General features: G+C 41.4%; 1 protein-coding gene across 1 annotated transcript; it reads right to left on the bottom strand.

Annotated features, from left to right (window-relative positions):
* Positions 1-2384: 2384 nt before the first annotated feature.
* SERPINB2 (serpin family B member 2) lies at positions 2385-15654 on the bottom strand. The gene is made up of 8 exons (XM_079109389.1): positions 15609-15654; positions 11502-11678; positions 8328-8447; positions 6652-6780; positions 6279-6396; positions 4717-4859; positions 3710-3874; positions 2385-3373 (listed from the first exon to the last, which is right to left on the bottom strand). The coding sequence occupies exons 2-8, from the start codon at positions 11667-11669 to the stop codon at positions 2969-2971; spliced, it is 1248 nt and encodes a 415-aa protein (XP_078965515.1). The 5' UTR covers positions 11670-11678; positions 15609-15654; the 3' UTR covers positions 2385-2968.
* Between the last annotated feature and the right edge of the window lie 326 nt (positions 15655-15980).

Here is a 15980-nt window from a genome sequence, read left to right as displayed (position 1 = left end):
CATGCTCACCGGGCAGAGAAAAGCCTCTGACCCCTTTGTCTCCTTGTGAGAGCTCCAGCCCCATCGCAGGACTTTGCCCAAATGCCCCAGCCTAACTAACCACCTACCAAAGTCCCCCTTCCTTCACACATCATCATGTTAGGGGGATCAGAGTTTCAATACATGAATTTCCAGCATGGGGGGCGGGGTGCAAGCATTGAGTACATAGCAGTGGCTGAAGGCTTCTGAGAACTGAAGCAAGAGTCAGATTTACAGGTGCAAAAACCTGCTGGTGAGAGGAACAGGATAACTTGAAAAGCAAAACAACACTACCTCAATTGAAAACAATACTCTTAAAGCAATTAAATCCCAAAAGATAAAAAAAAAAAGAAAACAAGAACCAGAAAGGACCTTATAAGAAGTACCAGGTACCAGAACCACCTTGACATAAACTCCCTCACCAGCACCTTGAGAGCCAGAAGATCATTGCCTCAAATCCTCAAAGTGAGGAAAAGTTTTGGACCTCAAATCCTGCGCTTGGATTCTGTTTTCAGTAATGGTAGTGAAAGATGGATCTTTCAACACTCATCAAAACTATTCAGAAAGCAAGTACTACCACTTTTCTGAATTAATTATTAAAATACATAGAAAAAATGAATAATAAAATACATAGGAGAAGCCAGAGACAGTGGCACACTCCTGTAATCCCAGTGATTTGGGACACAGGAGGATCACAAGTTAGAGGATACCCTCGACAACTTAGCAAGACCTTGCTTCAAAATAAAGAAGATAAAAAAGGACTGGGAATATAGCTCAGTGGGGATATAGCTCATCCCTGAGTTCAATCCCCAGTACCACCCCAAACATATATATATATATATATATATCAGGTTCAAAGACTCTCAGCAACTTAGCAAGGCTCTAAGCAACTTAGAAAGACCCTGTCTCAAAATAAAAAGTACAATGAGCTGGGGATGTGGGAATGCCATTCAGTGATTAAGTGCCCCTGGGTTCAATCCCTAGGAATAAAAAACAAAAAGAAAAATTCGTTGAACAACTTTCTGGAATTCTGTGACTGTGTTTAACCAGCCACACATAGTTATAAAGGCAACAATTATCATAATCATTATTATTTATTAAATGTGTATTTCATATTTATGAAACACTACATATGCCAAATCTATTGTAATTGCATAATATGTATGCACTTATTTAATTATGAGTTCATATCAGCCTCATGAAAAACTTTTACAGTGAAAGAAAACCAAAGTGAGAAGACACACCACACTTGTCGCACGGTTACAGTTGCTCTAGGTGTTAGAACTGGGGTCTGGATGCAGACTGTCAGGGTCTCAAGGAGCCTTCCTCAGCCACCACGCCTCATGGGTCAACATCACAAGGAGTGGAGCCAGGAAGACACTTCCACAAATCCCGCCCACTTCTGCAGCCAGGCTCTGCTGCCAGTCAGGCGTCCCCAAACCTACGATTTGTCTTAGTTCCCAGGTGCTGAATTAAGCTCTGCCCTGCCCCTGCCCTCCTCAGAGCATCCAGTGCCCTTCCAGACAAACACCCGCAGGAGGAGCCACTCACGTTTCCCTCCTGCTTACACCCAGCCCATCTCCTCTGCTCTGAACTCTCAGCTCAGTCACCGCGACCTCGATTCTGTGTCTGGAGCACCAGACCTGGTGGTGTGCCTGGTATCACTGAGTTTAGACACTGGTGCCACCGAAGGACTTTGACCCAGACTATTCTTCTCAGCTAGCTGCTCTGAGAAGCTCTGAGGCATATTTCACAGGACCCTATCCCCTCACCCTCAACACCATCTTTCTGCAGGATGGCTGGTTATGCCCTTGGCCCCTTTATCCTACCTATGCCTCTGGGTTCTTGCAAAGGAGTCATGATGCTCAACTCCTGGGAATCAAGGTGCTATAGTGTGGATCTGGAATGTCCCCCAAGGGTCCATGTACTAAAGGCTTGGTTAGCTTGGAAACCAACTTGGTGGTAGAAGCCTTTAAAAGATGGAGGTTTTAGGTGATTGGAGATATGCACTCAAAGGGGATTACAGGATGCTGTTTTCTTCTTTCTCTTTTGCATCCTGACCTTACAACAGTGGTGCTTGTTTGTTTGCTTTTGTGTACTAGGCAGGTGCTCTACTATTGAGCTACATCCCATCCTGGCTTAAATGAGCACCTCCACTCTATCACGTGCTCCTCACCATAATGTACTGCCTTACCACAGGCCCAAAACCAACAGGGCCACAAACCGTGGACTAAAACCTCTGAAAGTGGGAGCTCAAATAAACCTTTCCCCTTTTAAAGTGGATTACACAAGTATATTGTCACAGTAATGGAATGCTTACTGACGTGCAAAAGTATCACTGGTCTTATGATCTGCAGACCTAATGGAATGACAACAAATGGATAGTTGAGCATAAACATGTTTATTTATCGCGTGTTTGTATTTTTACATGAGCTGCACATGCACATGTATGATACATAATGCTAGAAATGTGCATAACATACATCTGCCTTTTGTTCAATGATTTCTTCCAGATATTTCTGTGGAAGAGCATGGTAGAACACATACTCATCCTTCATTATAAAAACAAGTGAGTGCATTTCTTTAGATAGATGACCACTTGCTTCTGTAACTTTATCAGTTACATTAAATAGACAGTGGACAATAATTTAAAAACCACTATTATATAAAATAATAAATAACAGAAAAAGCTACTGCTGTGATATAAACTAACAACAGGGAAGAACTTAATGTGTATCATCTCATTTTAGGAGATCAAATGATGAAGAGAGTTGTAATGTTATGACTGACAGTCATGTATTGATTTCTGAGTTTGTATTTAGCGTGTAGCGGAAGTTGTTCAGAAGAATAGAAATATTAAGAGTCTCTAAACTTTTGGCATTTGATGTAGCAATTCTGAAACCAATAGCTCATGCCACAAAATCCTGTGTCAAACCAGAATTTTTCAATTTTAAGGTGAGGAGAACCTGCCAAAAAATAGGATGCTCTTGGTTATTTTGTGCATGATAAAGAAAAGGAAAGGATGGTCTGCTACAAACTGTGGGCCACCATGACCAGTCCTCCCTGTCATAATGGCCCCAGTGCCAGCCGCTGCTTCTGTGCCCTCCTCGTTGACATCCACCGTGGCTTGATGGAACACCTCAGAAAGGTAGAGGTCATTCCCCTCTGACATTCCTGAGAAATTGGCCCGGTGCTTGTTGAAGGCATCCTCCAGGCCCATGCTCCTCAGAATGGATTTGAGCCTGTAGCGCTCCTCCAGTTTGAACTGGGGCATGTAGACCTCAACGTCGTCTGCAGCCATGGTGTCTTTGCCGGTCCACTTGCTGAGTGTGTCATAGGTTAGCTCACTTTCCAGCTGCAAAACAGAACAAAACAAACAAAAAGACATAGTGAGTTGGAGACAGGAAGGAAAACAGCGCTGAATCTAATGTTAAAATCAGTGACTTTGCCGCATTGTGGGTAAGGTAAAAATTTAAGAGATTGGTCAAATTTTTTCAATAAAGTAACATGTATAACATATGATGAAGGCTTTGAATGAAACTTCAAGATATGCCACAGGGACTAGCAACCAATTCACAGATTTCTGTGAGAAACTGCACATCAGTTTTATCTGTAGATTTTCTACTTTTTATCTCACAAAGTATAAGTTCAGCTTCAGAAGTTTAAAACGATTGACATGGTAAAGCCTCACCAACTCTAGGCCAGTAGACACATTGGCAACTTCATCTGGGAGCAACAGGAACATGCTGACATCCCCAGCATATGGGAGTTCTAGAATCTGAGACTTCAAGTCCGCTATGTACCCAATATTCAGCTTCTCGTGCAGGTACATCATCTGTACAGGTACATGCTGAGTCTGAAATTATTCAAAAGTGAAAGGTGAAAGTGAATTCTAAGATGCCAAGAGATTTACACATAGACATAAAAGAGAACGTAATCTCCTCTTGTGTTGAAGAAATATAGCTTTAAAAAACAAGTCATTTGCGTACCCTTCAGTGTGTATTTATTTTTTCAAGATTATGTTCTTATTCAGTAAGATAAACAACAATAGCAATGACAACAATAATAATACCCAACAATACTAATAAATGACTGTTTTCTGGGTGTTGTGGCACACATCTATAATTCCAGCAACCGAGGTAAGAAGATTGCATGTTTGAGGCCAACCTCAGTAACTTAGTGAAGACCTAAGCAATTTAGCAAGACCCTATCTCAAAATAAATATAAAAAGGATTGGGAACGTAGCTTAGTGGTAAAGTCCCTCTGGTTTCAATCCCCAGTATCAAAAAAAGAAAAGAAAAAAATTACTATCTGTTCAGTACCTACCACTCTGCTAAGTCTCAGTGAATACTTACAACAACCTTTTACACTGAAATTATATTATCCTTGTTTTATAAGCCAACCAGGGAATGCATAAAAGACCAACCATGAAATGCACAGCTGGTAAGTGGGAGAGCCAGCATTTGAGTTCAGGAATGTGTGGCTGGAAAATCCATGGTCCTCACCTCTACTAATACCGTCTCTTAGGAAATTATTGAATGATGCTCAGTAACTTGAAAAAGTCAGTGTCTGACATGCATGAGTTGTAACCAGAAAGTCATGGAAGAGAATCAATGAGTTCTCTCTAATTTTTTTGTCTTTGTTTTATCTGAAGCCCTAAAATATATGATTAGAGAAGTGCATCCTGTTTTCTCATACCGAGTTCACGCGGAAAGGATAAAGCCCATTTAGTTTCTTCTCAAATGGAGTTTTCCACTTTCCTTTGAAGTAGACTGCATTCACCAGAACCATCCTGGTCTCCACATCTACAGAACCTTCAGGTAACAGGTTTGGGATTCTGCCTACAGAAAACACAGCGCAGGATTAGGATTTGTAATCAAGAACCGTGAACATAGGATTTCTTGAACCTTTCAAGAATCTGTCACTTTGGGTGTCCACAGCAGTCAAACTCTGCAGAGACGTTGATCTTCACGCTCAACTCTTTTTTCTCTAAATTTACTCAAAGCTCAGAAGATTTGAGAAATTCAAGAGAAAATGAAAGAATAATGCATTTCAAGTATAAAAGTACTATCAACTTCGGAAAGGAGATTTTCACTTCCCTTTATATAAAGTGTTTGCTCAATATTTTATGGTTTTCTGACAGTTATTGGACCCAGAAGGAAGTGAAAGAGGCTCCAGTGAACGTAACAATGGCTACCTGTGGTGTGCCACTTAGTTCTTCTAGACCTGCTCCAGTCTTGAATCTGAAAGGTGAACAGGTTTTCCAAAACGTTTTTAAGTTGTGGTGGAGATGAAGTAGGAGGAGTACAGGGATGAGAAAGGAAAAAGCATTCTGAAGAGGTTCGAGTGCTGGAAGAGACATTCAAAACCAGTTATGAAATAGTCTGATGATGCTGAAAAGGGCTTAAAGGAGTGAGCCAGAGAAGGTTCTAGAAACAACAGCTTCTGAGCGCAATCTTTAAAAACACAGTGTAAGAAGCAGTCCATTTATTGAGCACCTGCTCCAAAGTCTTCCCACCATTCAAAGGCATTCTGTCATTCAACCTCACAACTGCTCCATGATGGCTGGTTTACCATTTTTAACCTCATCTCCATGCGCAGGGCCTGCCTGGCACATACTGTGTGATACATAAATATTTATTGACTTCACAAATGAATTCGATAACAACGAATGAATGACCTAATTAAGTTTGAGTCCTTGTGAAAATGCAAAGGGAAGCCGGAACCTCTGAAAAGAATCAAGGACGTGCATTAAAATGCTATAGGTGACTTAGAAAACCAAGAAGAGATGAAGCAGAGACCAAAGAACTCGACAATGAACTGGTCTTGCTTGGTGAAGGAAGAAAGCATAGAAAGAATTTCATGGCCCTTCCCTGCAGCATGGCCAGAGTTCTTTAGAGCTCACACCAGCTCCTCCCCTGAGGGACAAGTCCTTATTTCTTTGTTTTTGTGCACAGTGACCCAGAGACACAATTATTTCAATTCTAATTTTTCCTGCTTGAAACTTTTGTGTCTTCTTATATTTTATACTCTGGTAATATCTACAAGCAAAATATATAAGTATTGAACATGTCTTCTATTATTGGACCTCATTTCTTTTTTTCTTAAAACCTCATTAAGCTAAACATGAGTAAAGTTACTTAACAAAGTGACTCAAGTTGGACAAATGTTCAGGGAATGAAGGATAAGTTCAAGAATGATTTAAAAAGATAGATCGAAATTTTCTAAGTGGAAAGAAGAAAATATTTCATAAGTTTTACCTTTGGTCTGAGTCTTGACCCAGGAATTAATCTTTTTTCTGGATTCTTCTGCACATTCCAGGAAGTCTACTGCCTGGGGTTCCATTGAGTAATATTTCTTACAGAATTGCAAGTATTCCTTTAATGCAGAAAATGCCAAAGTTTACATAGAATATATATTGAACAAGCCAGGGTGTGATTTTGAATTATGGGTTTCCTGACAAGATTGGGAGGCTGAGGGGAGACATAGGAAACAGGAGGAACAGTGGATATGTGAGGCCAGCCTCAGGGAGCTGGTGTGGAACCCTGACTCTGCATGAATTGCACACAGGGGCCTGGACAGAGCCTTTATGCTGGTTTGGAACCCATCATCCTGGTCACGGGCTTCACTTACTTCCTTGAATCTCGCAGACTTCTCGCCAAACAGCTCACTGACACTTTCCAATAAGTAGTCCCCCGTGGTTGCGTTGATGGCCGAGCTGAGGGAGTGGAAGGAGGAGTGGACTTTGTCCCTCACCTGTGCCTTAAACACAAGAAAGGGATTTTCTTTTTATAACATAGGATTGCTAAGCAAGGTATTTCTTAAACAATGATAGTTTTTCTCAACATAGTAATAAGACACCATAATTGTGCATAATTTTTCTGATCCTTTAGAGGAATCTCTGAGGAAGTGGTTTTGATAAGTTTGTGGTTCATAAAGCCAATGAGATAAAATTAAATTTGTTTCAAATTTTATTCCTTTTATAGATTAGATTCAACCAGGAGTCACTAACAACCTCCAAGAAAGGTAGATTCCTTTCTAGTTTCTAAACTTCAGGTTCTGTAAGGAATTTTCATTATAGTTATAAAATGAATAAGTTCTGAGGATTTAAAGTATAACATGCTGATCATAGTTTAAAATGCCATATTGTTTCCTTAACAGTTTGTGAATAGAGTATATTTTAAATGTCCTTGCTCCCCCATACACACATGGTAACTAGTTGTGATGGTGCATTAATTTGACTGTGATAATCATCTCACAATGTCTGGGGATATCAAATCATGACATCGCATAACTAGAGTGTATACAACTTTTGTCAATTTGTCAGTTGCAAAGCTCTTGATAAAGCTACAGGGAACATGTTACCTTGGTAATGATCTAACAAGGTTCATACGGCTTCTATAGTTACCCATTTTATAGGGTAGCCTACACAGTGGAAAATCTGGGTTTTAGAAAACCATGAAAGTGATTGGGAATTCCAGTGCCCAACCCACAGTTGTAAGCACTGTGACAGACACTGTGCTCAGTCACAGCAGCAGCTGGGACTGCAGCAGAGAAGGAGCCCTCCAGATGGACTTCAGACACCTGGTGAAAGCTCCAGGTTTAGGTGCCTTCTCCACCTCCTCTAGTCCATAATGCCCTGCGTGACGGATGGGTTGGTGGAGCATCACCATGTCCAGGAAGGAAGCTATGGGAGACACCTCCTCACAATCTATCTCATGACTATAAGCATGGAAGCTGGTTACCAATAGGAGCACATCACTACCAGTTCCTAGAATGTAGTCAGACAGCTGATGATCTTTAAGGAACTAGATAATTGAGAAAATTTAATACTACCATAGATGATAGATAGATAGATAGATAGATAGATAGATAGATTGATAGATAGACAGACAGACATATAGACACATAGATCCCTGAGAGTCAGTGGCCTCTCACACACTACATGGGCATGGCCTTTACCATTGAACTATTGTCACACCCCCACACCCTCTCTCCTCTGGAAATTTCCATCTACATGTGTATTCTAGATGTCTCTACAATAGTAGAGAATAGTTTGAAAATAAATTTCCTATAAATAATTAATGGCAGAGAGATATGGTAGAATTTAGAAACCACCTTGGCCTAAGGTCTGGAATCTACCCTGGCCCTGCCCTTGGTTACCAGTTGACCTTGGGATATTTACTTCATGACTCTGAGTGGCTGAAGGAAATTGTTCTAGGTCCCTTCCCAGCCTAACACTCTGATTTGGAGAAAAGAAGACCCTAGAAATAGAATACAAAAGAAAGATGAAGAAATGAGTCAGTTACCTGCAAAATAGCATCAGGATAATTTCCCCTCTGTGTCTGCTGCATGGAGTTACAACCAGTGAGATTCTGCCAGGCCCCTGGGGCGACGCTGTAGTCTCCAACTTTGTCAAACTGAAGCACCTGCGATCAGAAACGGGGGATGGTGACACTCCCCTGCTGGACTCAAGTGTCCCTGGTTCCCTGCCTGGTGTGTGGGAGCCTCCATATACCCCTGCTGTGTGATCTGGAAGGGTCAGCAATTTAATTTCCCTTCAAGGAAACCACCTGAGGGGGTTGTATTAACTCACACACTGGCCACTTTGGAAATGTTTGTTATTATGAGAGGATTTATGACCCTTTCCCTAAATTATCTAGATTATCACTCAGCACATAAATTGCCTTGAAAAAAATGTCAGGATTTTAGAGAAAACAACTAACTCAGAACCTTTTACCTCCCTCTTATCCTCTCGTTCATCTGTCAAAAACTGAGAGTAAAAATAAGCTTACACATAAAAACAGATTGTCAGTAGTAAACAGGGATCATCCAAAATCTTAGCACATATCATATGTACATAGAGAGAAATTATAGTCCATGAAGGGGAAAAATTACAGGGATATGATAACAAGATGGATCCACAGTGTAAGTGGGCAGTTGAGATCCCACAGTGAAGCTGGCAGGTGAAGACAGGCCTCCACGGAGCTGCTCAGGCCCCCTCGCCACGGCATTGTCGCCTGTCCAGCTTGTCAGTCTCAGCACCTGCAGGGCCCTCACCCCAAAACCTGCTGCACTTCCTTGCAGGGCCCGTGGTAAGAAGCCAATCCTGTAAATGGACGGATGATTGGGGCTTTGCTGATGAAGAAGGGCTGCCACACCCGGCCAGTTGGTGAATTCTTGGACTGGAGTGAGCAGTGTTAGCACTTCAGGGACCTTAAACTGCCCCCCAGTGACATATGTCCTACATTCTGCCACACTCTCTGAAAAGGAGTAGTCCCCCTCTGTACCCACGCGAGAGAAGAATATTTCCTGCAGTGGCTTCTCTGGTTTCCTCCCTTCCAAGACAATTGATCCTTATTCACTGCAAAGTCACTCAGGCAATGTCCCTGCAAAAGTGGGGATGTGAGGTGTCCTTGGGCCACCCTGAGGCAGCTTGGCCTGGACAGATCCTTGGTCCATGGCCCCACCCTAAGATAAGAGCTGCAGAAACCTTCCTCACTGGCACCCTGATCTCATGTGGACCTCTGCTCTGCAGGAGTTTCCTTCATTTCATCTACGCTACCTCTTCCAGCTGCAACAGCTCCCAATTGGGTGGTTTCTCCTGCCCTAATTTCCTCATCTGCAAAATGCAAAATCACAGCGACTACCTCATAGAATTTTGAAGACATTCTTAGAGAGGTGTCTGGCTATGACACTCACCAGTATGAACTATTATTACAACTAGTGTGGCTAGGTGCTTTACATGTTCTCTCTAATCTTTTCAGCAGTCTTACAAGTTATGCATTTTCATTACCATTTTATAGATGAGAAAACTGCAGCTCAGAGGGCTTCCAGGCCTGTACACAGGTAGTAAGTGGTACAGCCAGGACTCAAACACTTACGGACCTGTCCCTGAAGTCCATGGCTTTCTCCTCCAAGCCAAGGAACTGCACATTCTTTTTATTCAGGAAGCAATCAAATAAGCATTAGAATTTGAAAATCTGCACATGCAGCAGAGCTATAAGAAGATTACATAAAATCTTTCCACAGTCCCAATTTCTGAAAACACTTGATATACAGAAAAGGTGTCTTGAGGCCAGAGTGACCAATGCATTCATTTTTCTTTAGCATCAAAACCAAGTTTTTTACTTTAACAACCCAGAGCATCTTACTTAGCATTTGCCCTCAAATGTATTGCTTCTAATTCCTTTACATTAAAAAAATGTAAAACCTTGATGTCTTTAAAGGTTTTCAATGCAGTTTACTATTTTTATTTTTCCAGATGAAAGAAAATAAAGGGGAAGGAATGTTGCCAAATCCTGCTGGTACCAGAGTTGAGCAACTGGGTTTTGTCATAAGTCTCGATGTTTAACTGCCATAAGCACAGAGTGATAGGTCCTTTCCTGTCCTCCTGCAGCAGGACTGGCCAATGTGCTCTCTGTGAAACCATACTTCTAAGGAGGCCCACCCTAAATGGGTCACCTGTTCCTGAGAGGGATGTATTTGTACTCAGGTACAATTCTCATGAGAATCCAGAAATCAGCCAGTGGCATTTTGGTGTGACTGAAAGCACAATGCCTGCTTGTATTTAAAGCATTCAATTTTAATGTCAGTACGGATGTTAACACAAAGGAATTTTAATGACATGATGACCATGTCCAGATCGCTGATCTAGGAAAAACAGGATCATGAGAATCTTAAATGTGCTGAATGAATCCCTTAAGTCTATGGTCATGGGCAATTGAAGCAGTTCAGCAAATTAAAGGCCTCAGCCACAGTGGAAAGGGTCCCCTGCCTGGATCTATGTCCTTTCACCTGGGAAGGAAAGCAGAGGCCTTGAAAAAGAGGATCTGGCAATGCTGTTGCACACTTGTCCACCTCGATTTGAAGGCCGGCCATACACAATGGCAGGCCCCATGGCTCACAGGCTGGATTACATGATGAGGTCCTCTGCAGCCACATCTACCTAGGTGTCTCTGTCTCCTGGTGCATTTCCTTTCTCTCTGTGACTTTCCTGAAGCCATTAGGATTTCTTCACAGGTATGGAGAACAGATGCTCCAAAGTGGCAGAGCAATGGAAGGAGCCTGAACTAGGAGTTAGAATACCATGGGTGACCTTGGGATAGATTCTTCATTCACACTGCCGATGTTGTCATCTATAAAATGATACTTACCTTAAAACCAAGTGAGAGAAAGTGTGCAAAACACTCACTTTGAATACTATGAATGCTGTATTATTAAAATGAAAGATGTCACTGTTAACTCTTTTAGTCTTGCAGACTATCAACTCTGATATGCCTTCTGCTATCTATGGTTGAGGGTTCTCCTGCTTGCTTTGTTCATTTAAGTCTAAGGAACCCGAGTCGTAAGGGCTGGTGACTTGTTAGCATGCACGATCGCTGTCTTTTTAGAGTCAAAGACCTGAACATAGAACACAAGCAGTTCTACAATTCAGTTCAGGAATCACTCAGACCCAATGGGAAGCTTCAATGCAAACTGACCTTGGCCATCTGGTCTTCAGTGTTGCCCCTGGAACCCAGGTAGACCATGGCCATGGTGGAGGAGATGCTCCATGGAGAGAAGAAGACATTCTGGGTGGCATTCACTTTTGCTAGATGCTTGAAGAAATTGAGGGCAAAGATGGTGTTTGCCACATAAAGTTCTTCCATTGCTTCAATCTAGAAGGAAAATAAAGATGGAAAAAAGAAAAACTACTCTAAAAAATGGTGCAGCATTTTGGGTGAGGTCAACAGATGTTCCCTACATAGGGTAGGATTTCCCTCTGTTCTTCCTCCATGGAATAATAGGAGGGCGCAGAAGGACAACTTCAAGGTCATGTGACCTGTGCGGTCACAAAGGGCCCATGCTGGTGCAAGACTGATCTGTGCCCATCTTGGAAAAACTTTAAAACCCCCTGCAGTCTCACTTTTCACCGGATCCTGTAAATGATGTTACGATTCTGAGACACAGTGAACAACTTTATGATAAGCAGTGATGCTTTGTGTTACTCTGTATAAGAATATTGATAATAATAGCAGTCATAATAAATAGCATTCATCGAGTTCTTGTCTAACAGGTGAGTTCGGGACACTTTACCTGTACGAATCTTGTCATTGTCACTGAGATCCTATAGGAAGGCATTGCTACTTCTTTTTAGAAAGGAAATGCAGATATTAAGTGACCTTTGTCATTCAGCTGTATATGGCAGGAGTAGGAATTGGAGCCAAGTAGGTGCTGCAGGGTCATGCTACACTGCACCCACACGCACCCCATGCGCACACACGCACACACAGGCAAATACACACACACTCAAATATATGCCACATGCACACTCTTGTTGGCTCCAGTTGAGATATCCAGCGCTCTTTCAGGTCCCCTGCTCCTAGGAGTGGCTTATGTGTGAGACTCTGTACTGTCACCCAGCTCCTACAAATCCCCCCACACACACACATAACCACAGCTTTGCCTTAAAAGCAGTTCCTGTGCTGGGGAGTTAATTACTGGAAGTACAGAAAGGGCTCCCTTTTGTCATTCCCCAACCGCCAGGTAGAAAGTCGACCAGGCAGGAAGGCAGGGATAATCCCAGGTGTACGAAAACACACGCACACTCGATTTATCACCCACCTGAAAATAAATGACAGACATACCTCCATGGCCTAAGGTTCTGTGTGCAACTGAATGCTTGGAAACTCCCAAGGGGTGTGTGTGTGTGTGTGTGTGTGTGTGTGTGTGTGTGTGTGTGTTCGGAGGGACAATCATCTTTCTAGTTGCCTTTCTTTCATCACAGTTTATAGCACACCCTATAATTACCAAAATCCATAAATATACCAAGCAATGCTGACACAACCTCTCTGGGGAAACTTTCTTGTGACAATGACTTCCTAGAACTGAGAGGGGCCCGGTAGGCGCCCATGATGATCCATGCCTGCCGCTGTCCCCTTGCCTACCAGGGCTCCCAACAGGACCCGTCATCCTTTGTCTCTCTAATCCATGTGTGTCTCATGTCAATCCTTGATTGATAAGTTCTTCTTTTTTAAGAAAGTAATTGAAATTTGTATCAAAATTTCTCATTTGAAATATGATCCAGTCCTGTTTTTGTCAAGACAAAATGGTAAATTAAGTAAAAACTTGTCCTCTCCTCTCATCTCCTCTTTCAACCTTTACAGTCTCCACATGAGGTAATCGTACCCCTCGTGTCTGGATCACGTGCTGATGCTCATAGAGGTTGAGTAACTCGGGTAAGGTCACACAGCTTGTCTGTAACGGGGCAGGGCTCCAAGACCAGGCTGCACTCAGAAAGCCACCCTTTCCAGGGCTTCTCGCTTGCTGGTGCGCACCTCCACTGAGACACGTCAGAGCTAGGTAAGTCACAGCTTGAGAAATGCTGGAAAGAGGAAATAAAAGCAGGAAAGCAACAAATCTGCAAAGCTCCTAGAAAGTTCATTGAGTTTTAAAAAGCACTAATTCTTTTCTCTTGCTTCGTCACCTAGACTAGATTGATATGGAGGGCTCAGTGGTTTGTTTCTTCTTCCTTGTACTAATTAAAAAGTTTTATAGCTAGACTTACATAGACGTTTTCTGGATGAATTATCCTCAACACCTTCTGGAAACAAGCTGGGCCTTAAAAACATAAATAAAATATTTCTCTATTTCCATGTGAAAATTTAAATAAGAGACTAGAACAAGAAAAGTAGTTCTTTGTAATAATCTGCTCAGCCAGTCATTTTGACATTAGTAAAATTTAAGTGTTGAGACAAACTATCAGAAAGGGCAGTTTATTCTAAGTTAGGATTTCAGATAAATTGATAAAGAACAAAATGTTAATAAGAATAGAATCAAATTGTCCTATATTCATTTACTTCTCTAAAAACTCTTCTGAATTCTATTTCTAAATTAGGTTCCATTTATCATATTTAACATAGAAATAATATTTTATGCTAGGTGCAATGGCATATACCTACAATTCCAGCTATTTGGGAGGCTGAGGGAAAAGGATTGGAAGTTGAAAGCCAGACTGAGAAATTTAATGAGAACCCATCTCAAAATTAAAAAAGTGAAAAGAGCTGGGGATGTAATTCAGTGATAAAGTGCCACTGAGCTCAAACCCCAGGTCTGCAAAATAAAATAAAATGAAAATAAATAATACTATTTTATGTCTATGTTGCAGTTACCTAATTTCTTCAGCTACCTTTTCTGTTTAATTTACACAATTACTTGCCCGGTAAAGCTTAGGAATTCCTGTTAATTTAATGAAAACGTAACGATGCAGATTACACAGCCACTTGGTTCCAGAGCCAGGCTGGCCCAGTCTTCTGATTACAAATCTAGTGACTTCCTTACAAACGTCTCAAATAAGATTTGAGAGGCTCACAATTTAGAAACCTAGGACGGCATCTGCATACCCGATTTCCTGACTCTCAGACGAGCCCACACCTTATGTTTAGATGGAAATCTGCCAAGGCAATGCAAAATGGAAATCATGGAATGATCTCAGTTACAGAGCCTCCCAGAACAGGAAGCCTCTTGTGAACTGCTTGACAGTGGAGTAAGTCACATCACATCATCAACCTCCAAACACATACTCCCGTCAATGTTTAATATTGCCGTTGGGATGAATGAATGAAAATCATGGGCAGGGCTGGGCTTCCTGATGTTTGCGTTAGTTCCTGAAATGCAGGTTGCCAACTGCACCACTGAAACTTGGCCGAGGTGATAAAGAATCTGGCAGGTACAGATTCTTTAACTCTGTGCAGATTCTTTATTCTGTGTCGTGGCAGGCACACGACACCAAGTCTGGGTGTTAGAGTTTGCTGCAGCATTTTAAACATTTTTTTTTTGCATGACTACCTAATGCAAATATTTTGAAATTGACCACAAAAACCAATAAAAACAAAAAAAATCATAATAGTTATGAGGAAACAACCCATCAAAAATTACCACTTATTTTCCCCACAAATTGAAAGCCGTTTCTGTTGGTTGACAATTTTCGTGATGAATAATTATCTGTTTGTAGGTATGAAATAGCCTACTTAGTCAACCCAACAACTTGTTTAGCTCAATTTTCTCTTTCACAAAACTGATCCATTATTGAATTAAATTCAGGAAACATATTCTGATGTTGGATTGAACCAGCTCAAATCTCTGCCTTATTTCTGTAGTTTCTGGCAGTTAATTTTAGAAGGAAACAGAACCCTCTTTTCCTTTTATTTATTTAAAAATATTTTCATTGCTTGAGTGAAAATATTTTTATTTATGTAGCTATTTCCATCTGATTCAGCACCACCATAATAGCCCATGCAGAATACGCATATTCTAACCTGTGCAGTAAAGTTGACATCACAACTTGAGTGAAGGTACATTTTGGTTTGGTTAATGCTACATAGGCATTTGGTGACTTCTGAGATTCAAAGTCGAATGTTATTATAAATTTTTAATCCAGATCTTGAACTAATATATTTTCAGTTAAACAAACAACTAATCAATACAGGACTATATTTTTCAAATCTAACCCTCTGGAAACATCCTACATCTGAATCAATGCCAGTTCTAGGAAGAAAACAGTGAAACCACGTAGCCCATAGAGATGGCCATGGAGGTGGCTGAAATACCTTGTTCTCTGAGCTGCCGTCAGACTGGAAGTGTTCCTTGGAGAGTTGTCACAGCTTAGACACGGTAATGACTGGTTTTATAAGGCTCTGCCCCTCCCACACAGCGTTTTTTTTTTTTTTTTTTTTTTCTTTAATGTGTATCTTTTGTGTGATTCAACATTTTACTCAGATTTCATTGGAATAAAAATGCTTTCTGTAAAAGACACAGCTGAAGAAACTTACTGAGGGTATGACATCAATGAGAAATGTCAGAATGTAGCAACATCTACAGGAGCCTGTCAAAATTGGCTGAAACCTTCCTCCCACCCCCCCACAGTTTCTCCCCTCTGCTCATTCTGAGTATCAAATCCCACAGTTCTCCTTCCACCTTCG

Source organism: Sciurus vulgaris (assembly GCF_902686455.1).
Source record: "Sciurus vulgaris genome assembly, chromosome: 13".
NCBI classification, from domain to species: Eukaryota; Metazoa; Chordata; class Mammalia; order Rodentia; family Sciuridae; genus Sciurus; species Sciurus vulgaris.
The sequence above is the reverse complement of the archived record's forward strand: the minus strand, read 5'-3'. Positions and strand labels throughout refer to the sequence as shown.

Excerpts from the sequence above, each read along its gene's own strand:
- SERPINB2 (XM_079109389.1), bottom strand. The coding sequence starts at position 11,669 with ATGGAAGAACTTTATGTGGCAAACACCATCTTTGCCCTCAATTTCTTC. Across the intron at positions 6,397-6,651 it reads AGTCTGCGAGATTCAAGGAA|GAATACTTGCAATTCTGTAA; the intron begins GTAAGTGAAGCC and ends TCTGCATTAAAG. Across the intron at positions 3,875-4,716 it reads ATCCTTTCCGCGTGAACTCG|ACTCAGCATGTACCTGTACA; the intron begins GTATGAGAAAAC and ends GAATAATTTCAG.